We start from the raw sequence: 19,912 nt of genomic DNA, 5'->3' as shown, positions 1-19,912 counted from the left end.
AATGAGTGAGTGGGCCGAGTGGGCAGTGAGAGGAGTAGAAGTCTCATCCAGAGCTGCAGGAAGTGCTTGATGGCAGGTCTCACCTTAAACAGTCAGTTAGAGAACATTAGGTGAGGGTCCCAATAATTGTGTTCACGTCATTTCATTTTTCTTCGAAATTAAAAGCAAAGACTCTGCTCTGTGGAAAAAAAAATGGTGGATGACAATCACTGTGGTCAGTTTGCACTTTTAAAGTGGAAAGGGACAAAAACTACTGGGGGCATGTCGGTGACACAAACAGTACAGAGACAGATGTGACGGGTGACATATAATGATATAAATAGGATTCATTCAGGTCAGAAGAACATCATGGCCGTGGTGGGTTTACCTTGAAGTGATTTTAACACAAATTGTCAAACCGGTTTAATCCAGTTCAGGCTGCGTTGTGTTAAGTCATGTGCTCACAACCACACAAGGCCAATTCAGAGTCGCCAATTCACCCAACATGCACGTTTGTGGAATGTGTGAAGAAAACCAGGAGTGACACGAGGAGAACACGCTGACCTGACAAAGACAACCACTGGGTGCCAAATTCAAAGTCGTGAAGCTCAATCTGTGAGGCCATCATGCTGTCCTGAATTGAGTTTTAACAGTTCTGTTTCTCTTCTTCACATTTCTTATTATTCTTATCCCAGATTTTTGATTTTAAAGTTCATTTCTACTGAATGAATCATCTTCTTTAATGACTGAGCAGCTTCAGCTCACTCCATATTGATTTTCTTCATGAACTTCACATCTCTCAACACTCAATGGCCGTCTTGTTTGCTGGCCAGTAAATCATCGAGCTGTCAGTTTGTGATGAAGTGTGAAAGTGGAATGATTTAAATTAAAGCGTTGGACTGTGACAATAAAAGTGTCATTTAATAAAGCCAGTGGTCCTTGTGGACAGTCCATTTGAACTCTGACCTCGACGGTGACCTTGTGCTCATAATGATGGCGCTGATCAGGACAGCCACAGTTGTTTTCTCGCTGCTGTTGTGTTGTTTTTCTCCATTAACTTTGCCTTTTGTAACAATATGAGGATTACAAACACACGAGATCAGCTCCTGTCTATTGGGATTGGACTTCATTTCTCCTCCACTGATTAAGGACACTTTCATACGGATTTAGCACTTATGAACCTCCGACTGCAGACTGGGACTCCCAGCCAGGTAACTCCCACCTGAAGAGGAGAAGGGGGAAGCGCTCAGGGTCTCTCGTGGGGTTCAGGAGACGCGCTTGTCGAGTGCCCCTTCCCTTGCTAGTTTTATCAACGTCAGACCACTGAGGCCCTAAACAGATGAACTTCATCTTCTTCTCGGCCCCAGTAAGGACTATTCTATCTGCTCAGTGTATTGCTGTGTGGACACCTGGCCTACTGCATCAGTTCCTGACTCCACATTAGAACTGCTGGGGTTTCTGCTTTACAGAGCAGTTAGAGATGCTGATCATCACAACAAGTCAAAGGCGCTGGAGTCTGCTGCTACATTAGTACGTTTGTGTGGATTCCCACCTCTCAGACTGTCTCTGTAGAAGCACAGCTGCCCCTCAAGGCTGTGGACGGCCCTCCTACTTTACTCCTTGTACCCCAATGACTGCAGGTCCACTGATCCTTCAGTTAAATCATTAACTTCACTGATGACACCACCATTATTGATCTAATTACTAACAGCAATGAAACACCTTCTAGAAAAGAGGGATCTCATCTTGTGTCTTGGTGAGCTTCAACACCCTGCTGCTTAAGACCCCCGAGACAGTGGAAATGGCCATTGACTTTCACAAGCAGCAGTCACAACCTCTGACACTAGAAATGAATGATTCAGCAGTCAATATGGTGGACTCCTTCAAAGTTCTAAGTACAACAATCACAAACACTCTCAGCTGGGACATGAACACCACCACATCACTAAGAAGGCACAGCGGCGATTGGACTTCTTACGCCAGATAAAGAACTTAAATATTTCACAGCCAATCCACGTTCAGTTTTACAAAGCCCTAACTGAAAGTGTGATCACATTCTCCATTGGTGTCTGGTTTGGCTCATCAACGGCACACTCCATAAATAAATGAGAGCGTGTGGTGAGGTCTGCTGTGCTCTTCATCTGTGCAGACCTGTAGACATCTCGTGTCACTAACCGTGTCATAAGGACCACCACAGACTCATCTCAGCAGCTCATCACTTCTTCACACAAACTCCCAAACACTTCAGTCAATTCAAACTCAAACTATCAGACACCTCCAGAGTTTCTTAGCCAGAGCGACAGCCTCTCCCAGCAGTGACTTAGCCGTCTTCTGTGTGTATTCATGTGTTCTGTCAGAGACTGTGTGTGTGTGTGACACGGGAATACACATGTTATTTGTCTGTGATGTTGTGTTCCGTTATAAGGAGCTCCAAATCTACCAAGTCAGATTCCTGCACATGAAGTACTGGAGAATAAAAGGGATTTGGATTTATTGTGATTCCAGGATTTAATTTTAAATCCCCACAGATTCTGTCCAATCAAATGAGCTCTTTACTATTAGTGTCTGGTCAGCGCAGCTCCTGATTGGTTCTTGTTAATTGTCTGTGTTGTGCTCCGCCCCCAGTCCCGTTACACACTCCCAGATTTCCTCACTCGTTTTCTTTTCTCTCCTTTCAGACTTCTGTCCCCTCACACTGGACATCAACACAGCAAACAGAGACCTCCTTCTGTCTGAAGGGAACAAGAAGGTGACACGTGAGAGGAAAAAATTTGAATATCCTGATCATCCTGACAGATTTGACTGCTATTTCCAAGTTCTGTGCAGAGAGGCTCTGACTGGGACTCGCTGTTACTGGGAGGTGGAGTGCAGAGGATGCTTCATGAAGATCGGAGTCGCATATAAAGGACTGGGCAGGAAAGGAGATGGCTGGGAGTGCGGCCTTGGATACAACGACAAGTCCTGGAGTTTGGTGTGGTCTCTTTCCCAGTACTCTGTGTGTCACAATAAGAAGGAGATTATAATCAGCGCCCCCTACAGCCCCAGAATAGGTGTGTATCTGGACTGGCCTGATGGCTCTCTGTCATTTTATAGCGTCTCACACACAATGACCCTCCTGCACAGGATCAACACCTCCTTCACTGAGCCCCTCTATCCAGGGTTTGGGTTTGGGCTTCACTCCAGTGTAACAATCAGCCATCTGACATCATGTGACCACTGACCAGTACCCTACCCTGGTCACTTGATGTTCCCACAAGCACAGGTCCTCTTTGTGTTTGTAGTTTGGGGTGAAATTAATTTTACGGGATGGGTGGGTTTGGGGGGGCAGCAGCTCTGTGATTGAATTTGTGGATGAGAATGCGGGGCGAGTGCGGCTGTCATGGTCTCCATTATTATTGGGTTTGAGTAGCCAATCAGGTGTGTGTGTCATAATGAGGGGCGGAGACACCTCAGACCTACAAATACCAGTCTGAACAGCAGGGGTCACTGTTGATTCACAGTCACATGTCCTTCAGGCAGACACCCCAACAACTGCTGAGGCCCCCAAGTGTCACTGAATGTCACCTGTTAAGTAGGACAGGCATGTGGTCCTGCTGGATCAGCACAACTGAAAGGCGCTATACAGACTCAGTATGAAGAGCTCTTGAATAGTGACTATATGTAGGAGCAGAGAGTGACAGATGGGACTGGAGTGTTGTCCACTCACCAGACATGTTGTGACCCTCCATTGGTCACTCAAAGGGTCCTTCACTTCAGAATGAATTCACTGTGAATGTCTGAAGATGAGGACTCACCGGTCAGTCAGATGTCGGCCATACTGACAGAGTTTGGTGTTTAGTTAATGTCACATTAAACTTTAAACTGCACCTCCTCCTTGTCCCCAGATTTGTCACTCTTGGTACCCTGAAAGCTGTAGTGGATACCCGCCATATTACACACATGGGAAAGGGGGGAGAAGAGAATACAGTGCAGTGTAAAAGAAATAAGAATAAAGTAAAAACACAATAATAAAACACCTGAAATAAAGAACTTGAAATATTATATCTAAAACTAATTAAGATTTAAATGAATTAAGAGCGGCGGCACGGTGGCGCAGTGGTAGCGCTGCTGCCTCGCAGTTAGGAGACCCGGGTTCGCTTCCCGGGTCCGCCCTGCGTGGAGTTTGCATGTTCTCCCCGTGTCTGCGTGGGTTTCCTCCGGGCGCTCCGGTTTCCTCCCACAGTCCAAAGACATGCAGGTTAGGTGGATTGGCGATTCTAAATTGGCCCTAGTGTGTGCTTGGTGTGTGGCTGTGTTTGTGTGTGTCCTGCGGTGGGTTGGCACCCTGCCCGGGATTGGTTCCTGCCTTGTGCCCTGTGTTGGCTGGGATTGGCTCCAGCAGACCCCCGTGACCCTGTGTTCGGATTCAGCGGGTTGGAAAATGGATGGATGGATGGATGAATTAAGAGCAAAATAAGGGTGACACGATCACACAGTCACATGACCTTCAGGGCTGACAGCTGAGCTGATTCTTCTGTAGCCAAACTGCCCCCTCTAGTGGCCACTCTCAATATTAAATGAATGGCAAGGCTGAGGGGAGGAAAGATTTGGGTTTGATCAAATGGATATTTAGTGCAGATTTATTAATATTGTCATTAGCTTTAAGGACAATGCAGCTTTGTTAGGTTATGGAAGAATCTATAAGGTTAAAGAACCACTATTTTAATTAATCTTTTTAATAATGGTTATTTATTTACAAAATACAAATTTATTTATTTTTTTACAGTTTATTAAAGACACTCCCAATGGTATTTGGAGATAAAATAATAAGGACAACTGAAATTTGTCAGATCTGTTAATTTGTTAAGTTCAGACTTGTAAACACCTCTGGTCACATCTCATGTGTTTTATTTCTAAAGATTTAACACTCCATATTTATGATTCATTTCTAAATAGCATTGGAAAAGTCAAAATCCATCCATCCATCCATTTTCCAACCCGCTGAATCCGAACACAGGGTTACGGGGGTCTGCTGGAGCCAATCCCAGCCAACACAGGGCACAAGGCAGGAACCAATCAAGGGTAGGGTGCCAGCCCACCGCAGGACACACACAAACACACCCACACACCAAGCACACACTAGGGCCAATGTAGAATCGCCAATCCACCTAACCTGCATGTCTTTGGACTGTGGGAGGAAAACGGAGCGCCCGGAGGAAACCCACGCAGACACGGGGAGAACATGCAAACTCCACGCAGGGAGGACTCCGGAAGCGAACCCGGGTCCCCAGGTCTCCCACCTGCGAGGCAGCAGCGCTACCCACTGTGCCACCAAAAGTCAAAATATGCCTTTTATTTTCAAGAAAATGGGGAGTGTAACAAAGAAGATGTTGATTTTGGTTGAATATTGTATCGTGAAGTATATCAGTGAAATCGATCATTTAGACCCGAACATTAAATCTCCTTTAAATTGTTTAACTTGAGCCCAATGTTTTTGGTCACCTTTCACAAGCTTCTTAGAATAAGTTACTGGAGTTTCTGGCCATTCTTGCAGACAGAACTGGTGTGACTTGGACAGGTTGGTAGGCCTTATTGCTCGCACTTTTTGTCACTTCAATCAGAATGAGGTCAAGGATTTGTGATGGCCACCCCAACACCTTCACCTTATTGTCCTTAAGCCATTTTGTCACAACTTTGGAGGTCGGCTTGGGGTCCTGGTCCATCTGAAAGACTCATTTGTGACTGACCTTCACTTGCCTTGCTCAGCTCTTGACATGTTACTGCAATGTTTCTCCATCATTGTCCTTCCACATGATGCAGTTTATTTTGTGAAGTGCACCAGAACCTCCTGAAGACTCCACAACATGATCCTCTGCATTGTCCAAAATATAGACGCGCACATCTGAGAAAGAAGATGAAATCCTTAAAGTAACAGACATTATCATTCCATCAACTAATGAGATACCCCAATTATTAATACTTTATAATATTTTGTGAGGCTCAAAATTAATGCGTTTTCATCAAAGAAAAGACGCAATCACAGTAAAATCTGTCACAAGCGCTGATCGGGCTGTCTGGAGGCTCCACTGACTTTGCTTTTTGTATTCTGCGCATGGTGCAAACCCGGATTCAAGTCGGATGATGAGGCACCTTAAAATAAAATAAAATAGAAATATGTGTCAGCTATTTATAAAGTGACAAATAATTTTGAGAGATGCTATGGAAGGATAGTATAAGAGATCTGCTCTGGAATCATTCCCAGTTTAAACTTTCAAAAAAGCGATGACAAATTTGCAGAAGCTTGCTCACGTCTTTACAGTAATCCATCTTTATTCATTGCCACTTGACGTCTATGAATCCCACCATTAAAAGAATGATAACAAACAAAACACTGCGACCGATCAGCCTGAAATCACTCTGCTGGACCCAAAATTCAAACTTATCAGTCCGGAGCTCATCAGAGAGGCTGAGAGACACGGCGCAGATACGGCCACCAGCACAGTGTGACACACATGGGACACTCCAAGGTAAACACGGCTAGTATTAAGTGAGCCACACTGTGTAGTTAAAATCTACTGTATGTGTAAAGTGTAATGTCAATAAAAGTAAGTTCAGCACATCGAGAAACTGCAGCAAGACTCAATAGCTAAAGAATCAGAGCAGGCATTGAGAAAAACCAAAGTGCTTAACGGAGTCGTAATGAAAATCAGCAGCAGTCACCGACTAGAAGATAAGCCTTAAATCTTGATGTTAAAACGGCAAACAAAATAAAAATGGTATTTCTCTGAATTGATCACCAATCCTATGGGTGCCCACAGTGAAGATCTTGGAGGGTTGAATCCTCAGCCTCGGGCCATTGACACAAAACCGTATAATAATTTAAAGGCGTAACGCCACAAACATCAACACTCAAAACTTTTAATGTCGACAAAGTGAGATTTGTCAGGAGCCGATAATCAGACGATGTACCGTCTCTAAAATCTAGACGCTGAGCCATTAACGCGGTCAAACTGAGAATAAGCCTGAATTTATACTCACACACTGAAGATGATTAACAGTTGGGTCAGCAATCTTGAATTCTGCCTCACGTATGATGAAGGGTGTGAGGCCGAGCGTCGGTGATGTGGCACTTAATTCTAGGGAGACAACAGTGCAACACGTCCTACCAACACAGTCAATAAAGATAAAGCTACAAAATGGCAACAGGACACGCTTACAATTTAGCAATAAAAACAGTTTATTAATTGTCAATTCATTATTAACACCAAATGCTCATCTATATCTATAAAGGAAAGTTGGGATCCGTGTGGCTGTGTTTGTGGAGAGACGGAGAGTTAAGGCGGATGTTGGAGTCACGTGATCATCTCCCCTCCTATTCACCTCATTTCATTCACTTCATTTCGCTCTGAGCTGAGCTCCGCAGCTAACGCGGTCTTGCTGTTCTTTTTCCATAGTGTTTAGTCCTTTCTCCTTTACTGTTTAGTAGACGCAGTGTGCCGGTACTCCCGGCGGTGTTGCAGTTTAGTGTTACTTTCTACTTCGTTTTTCTACTTTAGTGTTTAATAATAATAATAATTTATTACATTTATATAGCGCTTTTCTCAGTACTCAAAGCGCTAAAATAGTGAGTGATACTTAGCTGATAGCAGTGTAGAAGCAGCACAGCACAACGGAGACGGTAAGACAGGCGGGTGTGGTAGCGTAGGTGAGCGGTGATAGCAAGCAGCAGGAGGAGGAAGCAGGATTTGGATGTTCCAATACACAGCTATAAACAGTAACGCTTGGTAATTTCAGGCGTGATCGCCCCGGAGCCATAAGCCATAAACCAGGTTAGTAAGAACATCAGATCAGTTTCCGTTCGTAGGGTACTGTAAGATGAAATGGGAGCAGATCAGCATAGCAAATATAATCACGGAGACAGATCATCCCGAGGTGATAGATCGCCAGGTACAAAGAAATGTTCAGAGGTCTCCTCCTGTGATCCACAGACTCAGCTGTTCCCAGTAAAGTGGAGTCCATAAAATCTGTAAATATTAAGCCAAATCCATGCAATTCGAGTCGGCTGTATCCACGAACTATACGTACAATAAACGAAATAAAACAAGCATAAGAAAGTGCAGAATTAATGCGAATTTTGCGAAAAGTGTTGTTAACAGGGAGGAGCGGCAACAACAAGCGGGCGCCAGCGTCTCCTCACCTGCTATAATAAAGCAGTTATAATAAAGAAGTTTAGTAGACTTTTACTTTATCTCATTTAGTGTTCTTCCCGGCGGTGTTGCCGTTTTTTAGTGCTAGTGTCTACTTAGTGTGTGTGTTTAGTGTTATGGAAGGAGTGATCTTACCACTGTCAGATTTTGCGATGAATGAGTTGGTAAATAATGATTATTTATCAACAGATCACATGAGAAAATTCAACGAAATTTTAGCTGCGCATGCGATTTTCAAACCTCAAGAGGTTTTGCTAATGTGGACTCCTGACATACCTATAATGCCCATTCCACAAAATGCAAAACATATTCAAATATTACCTTCTGCAGCTACAGAACGAGTGACTCACTGGGTGTGTACCTATTATGGTGGTGCTGTAATTCATGTCTATGACAGTTTAAACGCTGATAAAAAATTCAACCTCACCGAAGAGCAGCTTCGTTTCCTTCGTGCTTTGTTTCCTTACAAACCTCCCATAGTTTATGAAGACGCACAGCAACAATTAAATCATACAGATTCTGGTGTATTCTCAATTGCATTTGCTGTGTGTATTTCTTTAGGTATTGACCCAAGTGATCAAGTTTTTACTATTTCTCCAATGCAAAATCACTTACAAATAATTTTTGTTACTCGACAATTGCTTTCATTCCCTGTCGAAAGCAGCCGACGGGCGACACCAGTTACAAGTATTCAGTGCGTTCAAAGACCTGTACGAAGTACGGCGACTAACACAGTCGCTCATAAAAGGGGAGATTACTCGGTGTAGGAAATGGGGATTGAAAGTACCTTGGAAGACATGCAATCAACGAGGCGATTAAACGGATCTCAAGAGACGTCTTCTAGGTGGGAAAAAAAGTGCTTGGCTGCCAAAACCATATATATACATAAATATATAAATCTATATAAATAAAAATGTAAATGTTCGTTTGTTGAAAACCTTAAATCTCCGAAAGTTCTTCACCGATTGCTTTGAAATTTTGACACAACGTTGCATTCGAATACGCGCGTGTTTTTATATACATATTATATAGATGGCACACCTGTGACAGGGAAAAACATGCTTTTTTTTGAAAGCACAGCGCCATCTGTTGGACGTAAAAGCAACACACGCCATACTAAATATTTTACGATTCTATTTCAATGTTTCGATGAAATACATTTGTAAGTACGTGAATAAAGGCAGCGACATGGCAGTTTTTGGCATGCAACCAGAAAGAAGTGATAGGAATGCGATCATACATATCGGTAAAATCGCACAGTATTAGGCTGGAAGATGCATAAGCAGCAATGAAGCTGTATGGCAAATTCTTTTATTTCCCATACATGAACGAAGTCCAGATGTTATTCACTTAGCAGTACATCTAGAAAATGGACAACGCGTTTATTTCACAGCTGCAAATGTGCAACAAATAGCCCTGAATCCACCGGCTAAGTAAAATTCAAATATAAACATGGATTTCACAGCAGACATCTACAACAAAGTATTGATAATGATTGAAGATTTGTGCTTAGAAATCGCGAACAAAGTTCTCAATCAATTGGGAATGCCATCACCGAATCGATCTGCTGCGGCTTCGTTCGATGTAGAATTGCGTCGTGAACAAAATTAAAACACGGGTGATCTTTTGTCGTATGTGCAATCAAATATTCCTAAGCTAACGCTTCAGCAAAAAGGCATTTACGATCAAATAATGCAAACTGTCAATAACGGGGTTGGAGAAATCTGGAAATTGGGAACGGAAAGGTGCCGGTTGATCTGAACTCAGGACGAATTTCATTGTCTCATAACTTCTGCAATTTAGTGACGTCAAAAGAAGAATTGGTTGAAAAAGTATTTCCCAATATTCAAACCAATTATAAGAATCACGATTGGCTGAGTGAACGAGCTATTCTTGCGGCCAAAAACAAAGACGTCTACGAACTTAACAATATTATTCAGTCTAACATTCTACACAGACAGTAGAACAACAAAAAATATTGTATACCCACAAGCATTGTGAAATTAAACATACTAGAAACGTGCGCTTTCTCTTTTCTTTCTTTTCCATTTAACCAGACTGAGCCACAGTAACGCGTGGCTGGGTACAGATATATATATATATATAATATACACTATATTTACACACACACACACACACATACATATAAATACATACACATATACAGTATACATGCACATATACATCTATACTAATAAAAGGCAAAGCCCTCACTGACTCACTCATCACTAATTCTCCAACTTCCAGTGTTGGTAGAAGGCTGAAATTTGGCAGGCTCATTCCTTACAGCTTACTTATAAATGTTAAGCAGGTTTCATTTCGAAACTCTACACGTAATGGTCATAATGGTTGACAACATCCGCCATGTTAAACTTTCTTATTTATGGCCCCAAATTTTTTAGGCGGCTTCCCTGTGCTTACCGAAACCGATGTACGTACTTATTTCGGTGGAATGACACCACTGTTGGCCGCCATATTGAACTTTCCAACGGTCTTTGTTACTTAATGGGCCCATCTTCAAGAAATTTGGTACGCGGGTTCCCAACACTAACTGAATCCTACTTTCGTACATATATACGTCCATAGCCTGCAGCTCGGTCCACACTCTGAATCCTCCAGGCACTCCTGACCATAATCTAATTTTGAAGGTTGGGGCACCAATAAGGTTACTGAGAAAATTACAGCCACCGAAACTTTAGGTCACATGCCTGCAAAAGAACCTAATTGAGGCAACTATTTTTACTGGCGGTGGTTCAGGGGAGAGAGTTTTTATTCCTCGCATCCCCGTTATACCCTCTGATCTCCCATTTCAATTCAAACGCCTCCAATTTCCAGTAAGGCTCTGCTTCGCAATGACAATAAGTCTCAGGGACAGACCCTACAAAAGGTTGGCATTGATTTGAGGCAAGATTGCTTTTCACATGGCCAACTATACATTGCATGCTCAAGAGTAAGCTCAGGGCACAGCTTGGTCATATTACAACCAGAGGGGCGAACTGACAACGTGGTATACAAAGAGATCCTTAACAAATAATTATTGGTACATTTTCCCTCAGTTTATTATTTAAAAGTTTAAAGCAGTACTTCGCCGCTGCGAAGCGCGGGTATTTTGCTAGTGTATTAATAATCTCTAATGTACAAGGCCTCCAAAAACTCAAAGTAAAGAAGCAGAAAAAATATTTAAAGCAAAACAAAATGTCAAGAACGTTCACACTGTAACAGGCCTGGCTCATCTTTGATTAACTCTGCCGATTATCAGATGAAACGCAGAAAGCAAGCTGATGAAATGTCGGCTAACAGGAGCACCGCAGAACAATCCCACCACTCAGGTGAGTCCTTCTGAATGAAGACAGACAAGGGAGGGCAGCTGGCTTTGTTCACGTCTTACAAGTCTGTCCTTCTCAGAGTGCCATCCACTTTGTGCTCCAGTCCCAAACTCCAAATGTGCTACGGGGTGCAGTGGGGTTGCTTATCTGGAAGTGGCACTCTATACAGGGCTGATGAATGGTGACATAAAAATCAACAAAAGTGACTGGTCACAAATGTCACATTATGTGTTTGTGTGATCTTTGAGATGACATTACAGTTTCAGAACATGCTAACCGATAAATAACAGACTTATTCAGTGCATGGTCACAGATTTGAGATCAAAATGAACACATGAACGTTGAAGTCTGCATACAATGGCTGTCCTCAACAGTCCACTCAGGAGTGACTGACAGTTCTTCCCACCAATCAGCTTTCTTCTTTTGTTTTCAGTTGGTACCTGCCTTTTCTGATTTTGACCTTGTCACCTCTGCCACTGAGCGTATTTCATCGATGTCACCTCTTCATTTTGTGGTTTCCACTTTTTATATTTTTCTGCCTTCTTGCATTTCACGACCAATGTATCCTTTTTAGATAAGTTCTTGTAAGAGTCAAGCTATACTCACATATTAGAGAACATCAATGAAATGAAATGTAAAAAGAGTGTTGCCAAAAAATGAAACATAAACTAACAAAATACAGAAAGTCAAGCAGAGTGAACCAACGCCGAGTAGTGAGGGGGTCATATTTGACCTTCAGTGGTGGGGGTACAGAAGGGGCCACTTCTGCTTTTTGGAGTTTTCTGTCAAGGAAATGAAGCTGAAGCTTTGTGTAGCTGACACTCTGTCAGAACAAAGGATTCTAATCGTCCATCCTGCTGTTGGGGTTTATTGAGCTCCTGTGACCTCAAGCTTGTAGTATTCCACCAGGGGGGGTAAACGTTAATATTTAACATTATACATAGTTATTGTCTGTTTTTTTCACCTGTATTATTATCATTCTTTAATTTAATATTATTTATTGTATCAGTATGCTGCTGCTGAAGAATGTGAATTTCCCATTGGGATTAATAAAGTATCTATCTATCTAAACATTTCTCTTTGAACCCTGAATGTTTCATTTTATTTGTATTTAGATCTTCTTAAATTCTCACTTTTGGACTCACACTTGACACACAGCTGATGAATGTGTTTGGTTTGTAAAGACTCTCATCATTTATAAATGATAAACGAAATTACTGTAAAAGTCTTATAAAGCCCCTCTACTTTGGTCTGTCATTTGACGGCTCTCTTTTTAGTCTCCTGTCCTCCTCGACTGTCCCTCCCCAGTATCTGATTGGACAGCATTGGCTGTCAGCTGACGTCACTAAAGGAGTTCTTCATTATCAGAGTTAAGAACGGCTGTCTGCACTCAGCTCAGGTGTCAGCCATCAGATGACATCCAAGAGAAGGTACAAGTTCATTGCTACTCAGATAAGGCTCCATCTCCAAAGCTCAAAACAAAACTATTTCCCGTGTCGTCAGTGGTACCTCCTGGTAGTTGGCACTGCACTGTGAATTTGATTGGACTTCTCCATTTTTTCATTATTACATTGAACTTTTTCAGTTGTGTTCTGTGGTTGAAGTTGTTATCACCACACAGTACTGTTGCTACCTCATTCTGTTATCTGGTGTTTGTATTGTTCACCATCTTATGTCACAGCACTGGTGCAGAGATGATCAGTCCCTGTATGGCTGACGCACTGGCAGTACAGTTTGAGTCCTTCATGAAATCTTTCAACATTCAGAACAGCTAAGAGGCTTACCAACAAGTAGGCCAGTCATTTATGACTATGAAGGCCACTGCTGTCTGAAAAGTGTTAACCACATTTAGGACAACAATGAGGTTTTTTTCTTGCACCTATAAGTTGAAGAAGATTCTTGCTGTTTGTGAAATGTGTGTTGTATTTCAGTGTGTTCATTCCAGTGTGAGTTCATATGTGGCTCGGAGGTTACCTTATATCTAGGATTTGTTTGCCACTTTCCGTGTTTTCTCCACTATTCTTACGTATTTATTAACTACTTTGAACTAGAGTCCTTTACCTCATTCACAAGATATTCCTTCATTTTTTTTTTGCTTGAAGAGCCACTGGAAAGATCATTTGTCATTTCTGGGACAGGCTTTACTCCAATATGACTTTGCATGTGTCTCAGAAAACTTTTTCTGCAAGAGTACTCTTTACCACATTCAGAACAGGTGTACTGCTTCTCTCCAGTGTGGATCCATCTGTGGCACCTAAGTGCGCTTGTACGTGAGAATCGTTTACCACATTCTGGACAGCAATGAGGTTTTTCTCCTGTGTGGATTCTTCTGTGGCTCTGAAGATTGCTTCTGCTTAAGAACAACATACCACATACTGCACAACAATGAGGTTTTTCTCCTGTGTGGATTCTTCTGTGGCTCTGAAGATTGCTTCTGCTTGAGAACAACATACCACATTCTGAACAGCAATGAGGTTTGTCTCCTGTGTGAATTTTTTTGTGCCGCTGAAGTTCACTTCTCCATGGAAACGATTTACCACATTCTGGACAGCAATGAGGTTTTTCTCCAGTGTGTATTCTTCTGTGTCTCTGAAGACAGCTTCTCCATGAGAACAACTTACCACATTCTGGACAGCAATGAGGTTTTTCTCCTGTGTGGATTCTTCTGTGGCTCTGAAGATTGCTTCTGCTTAAGAACAACATACCACATACTGCACAACAATGAGGTTTTTCTCCTGTGTGGATTCTTCTGTGGCTCTGAAGATTGCTTCTGCTTGAGAACAACATACCACATTCTGAACAGCAATGAGGTTTGTCTCCTGTGTGAATTTTTTTGTGCCGCTGAAGTTCACTTCTCCATGGAAACGATTTACCACATTCTGGACAGCAATGAGGTTTTTCTCCAGTGTGTATTCTTCTGTGTCTCTGAAGACAGCTTCTCCATGAGAACAACTTACCACATTCTGGACAGCAATGAGGTTTTTCTCCAGTGTGAATTTTTTTGTGCCGCTGAAGTTCACTTCTCCGTGAGAACAACCTACCACATTCTGAACAGCAATGAGGTTTTTCTCCTGTGTGGATTCCTCTGTGGTTCTGAAGACTGCATCTCGTTGACAATGACTTTCCACATTCATGACAACAATATGGTTTTTCTCCTGTGTGAATCTTCATATGAATATTAAGATCACTGTTGTATGTGAATTGTTTGCCACATTCCAAACATTTTTCTCCAGTATGAATTTGGATTTCTTTCTCCACTTGTTGTTGATCAGTTTTGATAGCTTCTGTCTGTGTTGCTCCAGCAGCAGGGAGAGAACTGCACTGCCAAAAGGCGGCTCTCAGGTTCTCTGATCCCATTTCTGATTTCATTATACCATTCTGATTGTATTGAAGAGAGTGCTGACCAAATGAAGGTGGAGAGAAGCTGCCATTCTTCTGTAAATCTGAAAGAACACAAACATTTTAACTATTGTTTTTATTGTAACATGTTTATCCAAGGTGACTTACAACATTTGAGACACAATTGGTTACATTTCTCTTATTCTTCCAACTGGAGCACAGACAGGTCACATGACTTGCTCAAGGTCACGTGGTGTCAATAGCTGAATTACCCACCTTTTAAAATAAATGAAACAGTTCAAGTAAAGTGGTGGCACACTGGTTGGAATTCCTTACTCACACTGAGGTGCCATTTATGGTCTGGCCACTCTGTGTGTGGTCTTTACATGTTCTGCTGCTGTCTGTTCAATTTCTGAATCTCTCTCTCATATGTTAAAGACAGGCCTGATCTGATCAATCGATCACAAACAAAAATCAGACAATTTTCACTCCAAATGACTTGACCGACGATGAGCAAATTAGTTGATCTTAACATATGTTGTTGAATGATAAGACGTATACAAGACAAAGTTCAAAGTATACCAAAATACAGAAACACGTCCTTGCCAGTCTAACAGTTTTATTGCCTTCCTACAAGAGATAACAAATTTGCGGTTTGTAATATATGTGCAAAAAGAAGTCAGTGATGGAGGATTCTCTGCTAACACTTTCAACAATAAAAACCTTATTCAGCATCTGAGAAGTCAACACAAAAGGGACTGGTGTGAAGAACGAGCTGTTCAAAGGCTTAGGGGACCAGCAAGCTTAGTCTAGCTCAGTTGCCTACTCTCACTCGGCCTCCAATAATGGCAGCACTTAGAAAACTCAACCTTACAATATAGACAGCACGAACACCAAAGACTTACTGTGACAGCAAAAACAGTGGAATTCGTAAGCCTGGACAACCAGCCACTTTCAGTTCTGGAAGATGTCACCTTCTAGATCATTTAAGATCCACGATTCCATCTGGCAGTGAGTGATGATTGATTTATTTGTATAATTAATTAACCAGGCATTAGATGTTTTGTCTAAAATCCCTTTGATTAGCCTTTCTGTGAATGTGTTGGTAGATGGGAGGAAAGGGATGCAGAGTTTTACCGAGCTGGTACATAAATATAAATCGTTATCAAGTGGACGTTGATTTGTTAGAAATTGTAATCTGCCCTCTTATTGGCTTGTTGGGTAGAATGATAAGAGCCTAGTTTTCAGACCTAAAAAAATAATAATCTATATATATAATTCACTAAGCCGACAAGAAGTAGCCATCCATGGAAAGCACACCGGAAGGAGCCACGCCCACAAACTCTAACACCATTGGATACAACGACAACTCGCAGAGCCACGCCCACCAACTCGGCCGCGACAACTCGGAAAAAACGCCATCATTTATGTTCGTCTGTGCTACAGTACACATGCACCTCTGAGCCACGTTGACTTTTCAGTTATGACGCACGACCGCGTGCACCATAGCAAACTGTTTTACACGCTACATACAGCAATTCGCATCCGTGACAAACATGCGTCTTCTTAGATGGTCCTGCAGGAACACGGAAGACGTTTCCCCGCCCACCAACACTCCTTTTTCCCCGGCCCACGTCTACCCTCGCTCTCTAGGCATTCACACTGCCTGCTCATGTGCCCGGACGCAAAAACTCACTGACCACTCAGTTAGTCGCTTTCGTCTGTGCTAGGAGTCCACATGCACCTCTGAGTCACGTTGACTTTTCATTATTCTTTTCGGTTACGACACCCGACCGCATCCACCATCAAAAACCATGGGAAAGGAACAACGAAGCCCCGCCCAGAAACTCTACCCCTCCTCCCACGTGATCGGGAACGCACCTCAGAGCACTGCCCGCCAACTCGAACAGCTCATCAAACACATACTCTCTCGCTTTGGTCTGTGCTGCTGTCCAAATCCAGCTGTGAGCCACGTTGACTGTTCTTTTGCCCTCCATGGCTACAGCTTCAAATGTATTTCATGGAAACAACACTTCTTTCAATGTTATAGAAATTCGTGCATCAGGTAACTGTTTGTTTCTATCAGTTGGATTTTTCTGGAAAAATGTCATTGATGAAACTGTTGCTCTCAAACTTCGCAACATGGCTGACTTTCAGCAACACTTCCACGCCCCTCGCTACGCTGTGAGCGCGGTGATTATTTATTTAAAAATGGCCTTTTGAAGGGGAGCTGTGGACCCGCTATACCACAGGAACACCTGTGACATTCCCTTCACATAGTTTTCCTTTTATTTCTGATCCCGTCGAGCAGATCAGACACCCAGGCAAACAACACTGAATAATCGATAGCTGCAACTCCTCACCTGAGTCGGTTTCGTCTGTGTTCAGCAGTGTTTCCCAATCTCGGTCCTGGTGAACCTCTGTGGCTGCAGGGTTTTATTCCAACCAGATTCCTAATCATTAATGCCGGTGAAACTCATCCGGAATAAATCGGCTTTTCAAATGCAGCCGTATAGCAGATTAGCTGGATGTAATAATCCGAGATGAATGCGCGTCCCTGCACTGAGTGAAAAGCCAATGTATATTGAGTCTAGAAAACATGATCAGCAAGTCTTTGATAGGCTGCAACAAAATGATGAAAGAACGGGCGCATTTTTTTCACACAAGCTGTGTGTGTGGGTGGATGGGTGTTAGTTAGTTAGTTAGTTAGTTAGTTAGTTAGTTAATTAGTTACTCGAAGGATTTCAAGATTTAATATGCACAAGCGGTAACACTTCAAAAGCAGCCCAAACCAGAAAAGACATCTGGCAAAAAGTGGCCGACAAATTAAACGTGTGTGCATTGTACTTACTGAAAGCAGCGTTACAGATTTTGCAAATGTTTTTTTCCCTCTGCTTAAAAAACATTAAAAAAGCAACGTGATTATGCGGCATATACTACGCCGCGGGTTGGTATGCAGTGTGTAAAACAGTCTGTTTGCCGCGGACAATTTGTTTTTTACTTTAACACGAAGACAGTCACGGACAGTTGTATGTCGCTCTCTCCAGAGTTCCATCTTTTCATTCACTTACTGGTATGCCTACAGGAACACGTGCAGCGAGCGACACACACACACACACACACACACACACATACATACACACATACATACATACATACATACATACATACATACATACATACATACAGGCACACGTGAGAGACAGCGAGCGCTGGACACATAGGAATAATAATACTTCATTACATTGATATACCGGTGTTTTCAGTATTCAAAGCGCTATCCACACACGAAGGAACCAGGAAGTGGACCCAAAATCTTCCAGTCTCCGTACTGCAAAGCAGCAACACTACCACTGCGCTACAAGGCAGAGAAGGCAGTTAAAGAATGCACCGGGCTCGATTTTGTTTTCAATTCTGTTTGGACAACTGTGTTGTTCAGGAAGTGTTCACCCATCGATACATAATTATGCGGCTGGCTAGTAATACTAATTAGGCATAATAAGCTTTGAGTGTTAATAGTCACTATACAGTTATGAATTCTGTAACAGATATTATTATCATAATGATTTTTCCCCCCAAATTAAACAATAGTACAAGGCCACGTATTTCACAGATAATTGCAAATCTGAAACACAAACTGCTTAGTGCCAGTGTCTCGACCACACAGACGCACTCAGAGTGACAGCCGAGAGGTCCAAAGAAACTCAATGCCAACAGAACTGCAGAATGCATGAAGAAATTGTCAAAAAAGATAAAAACGATATTTGAGTCAGCAGCATCAGAGTTGAATCTTTATCTCTGTGAATCTCATACCACAAGAGATGCTGGGCCACTGGCTATCTGGGGGACCAATAAAAGTCGTCGTCCTACCTGTGCCCTCCTTATACGAGTGGGGACAGCAAGGGTCTGTTCAGTACGGCAGCACACGTCGTGGATGACAGGAGGACCAGACTGTCCTCAGAACATGCAGAGATGCTTATATTCTTAGATAAGAACCTGAAGTGTACACCAGGACTGTCTCATTTTCTTCTTGTCAGAAAAGACGGCTACAAATATCTAACTGAACATTTTATTTGATTAAAAATGTGGAGTATGATTAAGACATGCCTTTTGTTTTGCTTAGCTTATTTTTATTCCATTATGTGTGCATTATGGGTAAATGTTCTTTATGTATGCAGTAGCACTTTATTATAGAATGTGAAGATTATGCATGGCTAAAAATACATTTATTATTTTGAAGAAAAAAAAGATATTATTGATATCAGCAGATCCTAATGGAATGGAATGGGTGATCAATATCAGCTCTAAAGACTCCTATCAGAGCCTTCCTACCCAATAATGTGTCTGAATTTGGGTTTTCTCTTCTTAATTGTAATGTATGTGATGATATTTACATCCTCTAGAACCTAATCTGGCATAAAATCTAAACATACAAATATATCCTTTTGTGTTAAGGAGGGCACAGTTTTTAGCACAGCTGCTTTATTGTTCAGGTGTCCTGGGGTCAAATCCTGCCCACACTTCTTCTACACAGGGGCTCTGAATGCCATTTCTAGTTATTCTGGTTTTTCCCCTCATCACCAAAAACATGCAGGTGAAGTGGAGTGGTGACTCCAAACTGACTGTGGGAGATGGAAGGGTCCAAGATCATCTCCAAGTGAACATTTCACACCACTGCCAACCTGTCCAGGCCATGCTGCCCCAGAAAGTTCAGGCTGAGAACAGAACACAAGATGATGAAAGAAAACCCTGAGACCCCCGAATGTCATCATGACTCGTACAGGTAGCTCTTGTCACTGTTAACGTCAAAATGCACGAGATTACCATTAGAAAGATTCGGCACATATTAGGTGTACACTAACTTGAGCAAATTCACTCTTATTTAGTGCACAGGGGCGAGGATTTTATTCATACTTATTTAATTCTTTTTGTGGACATTTCTGCCTTAACTGTCACACAATTTAAGAAATACACATGTCTTTAACCAATATGACTTTTTGATATTCTCAATGAACGTAATGCGCTGTTGGCCTAACATACGTCACAGCTTCATGATGTTCAAGTCATGCGCTTAACACTTTA

The 19,912-nt window shown here is 42.2% G+C and overlaps 4 protein-coding genes across 16 annotated transcripts in view; 1 reads left to right on the top strand and 3 right to left on the bottom strand.

Moving 5' to 3' along the window:
- Positions 1–3,900, top strand: part of LOC114641503 (tripartite motif-containing protein 16-like) — a 1,283,323-nt gene extending 1,279,423 nt beyond the window's left edge. For 2 of the 11 annotated variants that reach the window (XR_007934966.1, XR_007934961.1), the window contains one exon: positions 3,311–3,899. Coding sequence is in view for 1 of the 11 variants with exons in the window: in XM_051927842.1 (XP_051783802.1) it covers positions 3,103–3,199 (97 nt within the window). In the remaining 10 variants the exon portion in view is untranslated. The other 9 variants (XR_007934964.1, XR_007934959.1, XR_007934967.1 and 6 more) reach the window with 8 other exon arrangements.
- Positions 1–19,912, bottom strand: part of LOC114652530 (zinc finger protein 664-like) — a 366,114-nt gene that overhangs the window by 76,162 nt on the left and 270,040 nt on the right. The gene's annotated exons all lie outside the window — the stretch shown is intronic.
- Positions 1–19,912, bottom strand: part of LOC114652512 (tripartite motif-containing protein 16-like) — a 979,029-nt gene that overhangs the window by 818,499 nt on the left and 140,618 nt on the right. The gene's annotated exons all lie outside the window — the stretch shown is intronic.
- The window catches only part of LOC114652503 (gastrula zinc finger protein XlCGF26.1-like), a 39,472-nt gene continuing 33,018 nt past the window's right edge, over positions 13,459–19,912 (bottom strand). For all 3 annotated transcript variants that reach the window (XM_051927847.1, XM_028802871.2, XM_028802869.2), the window contains exon 3: positions 13,459–14,934. In XM_051927847.1, the coding sequence (XP_051783807.1) occupies positions 13,529–14,934 (1,406 nt within the window). In that variant the 3' untranslated portion in view covers positions 13,459–13,528. The remainder of the gene's footprint in view (positions 14,935–19,912) is intronic.

This window comes from Erpetoichthys calabaricus, chromosome 5 (genome assembly GCF_900747795.2).
Source record: "Erpetoichthys calabaricus chromosome 5, fErpCal1.3, whole genome shotgun sequence".
NCBI lineage: Eukaryota > Metazoa > Chordata > Cladistia > Polypteriformes > Polypteridae > Erpetoichthys > Erpetoichthys calabaricus.
The sequence above is the reverse complement of the archived record's forward strand: the minus strand, read 5'-3'. Positions and strand labels throughout refer to the sequence as shown.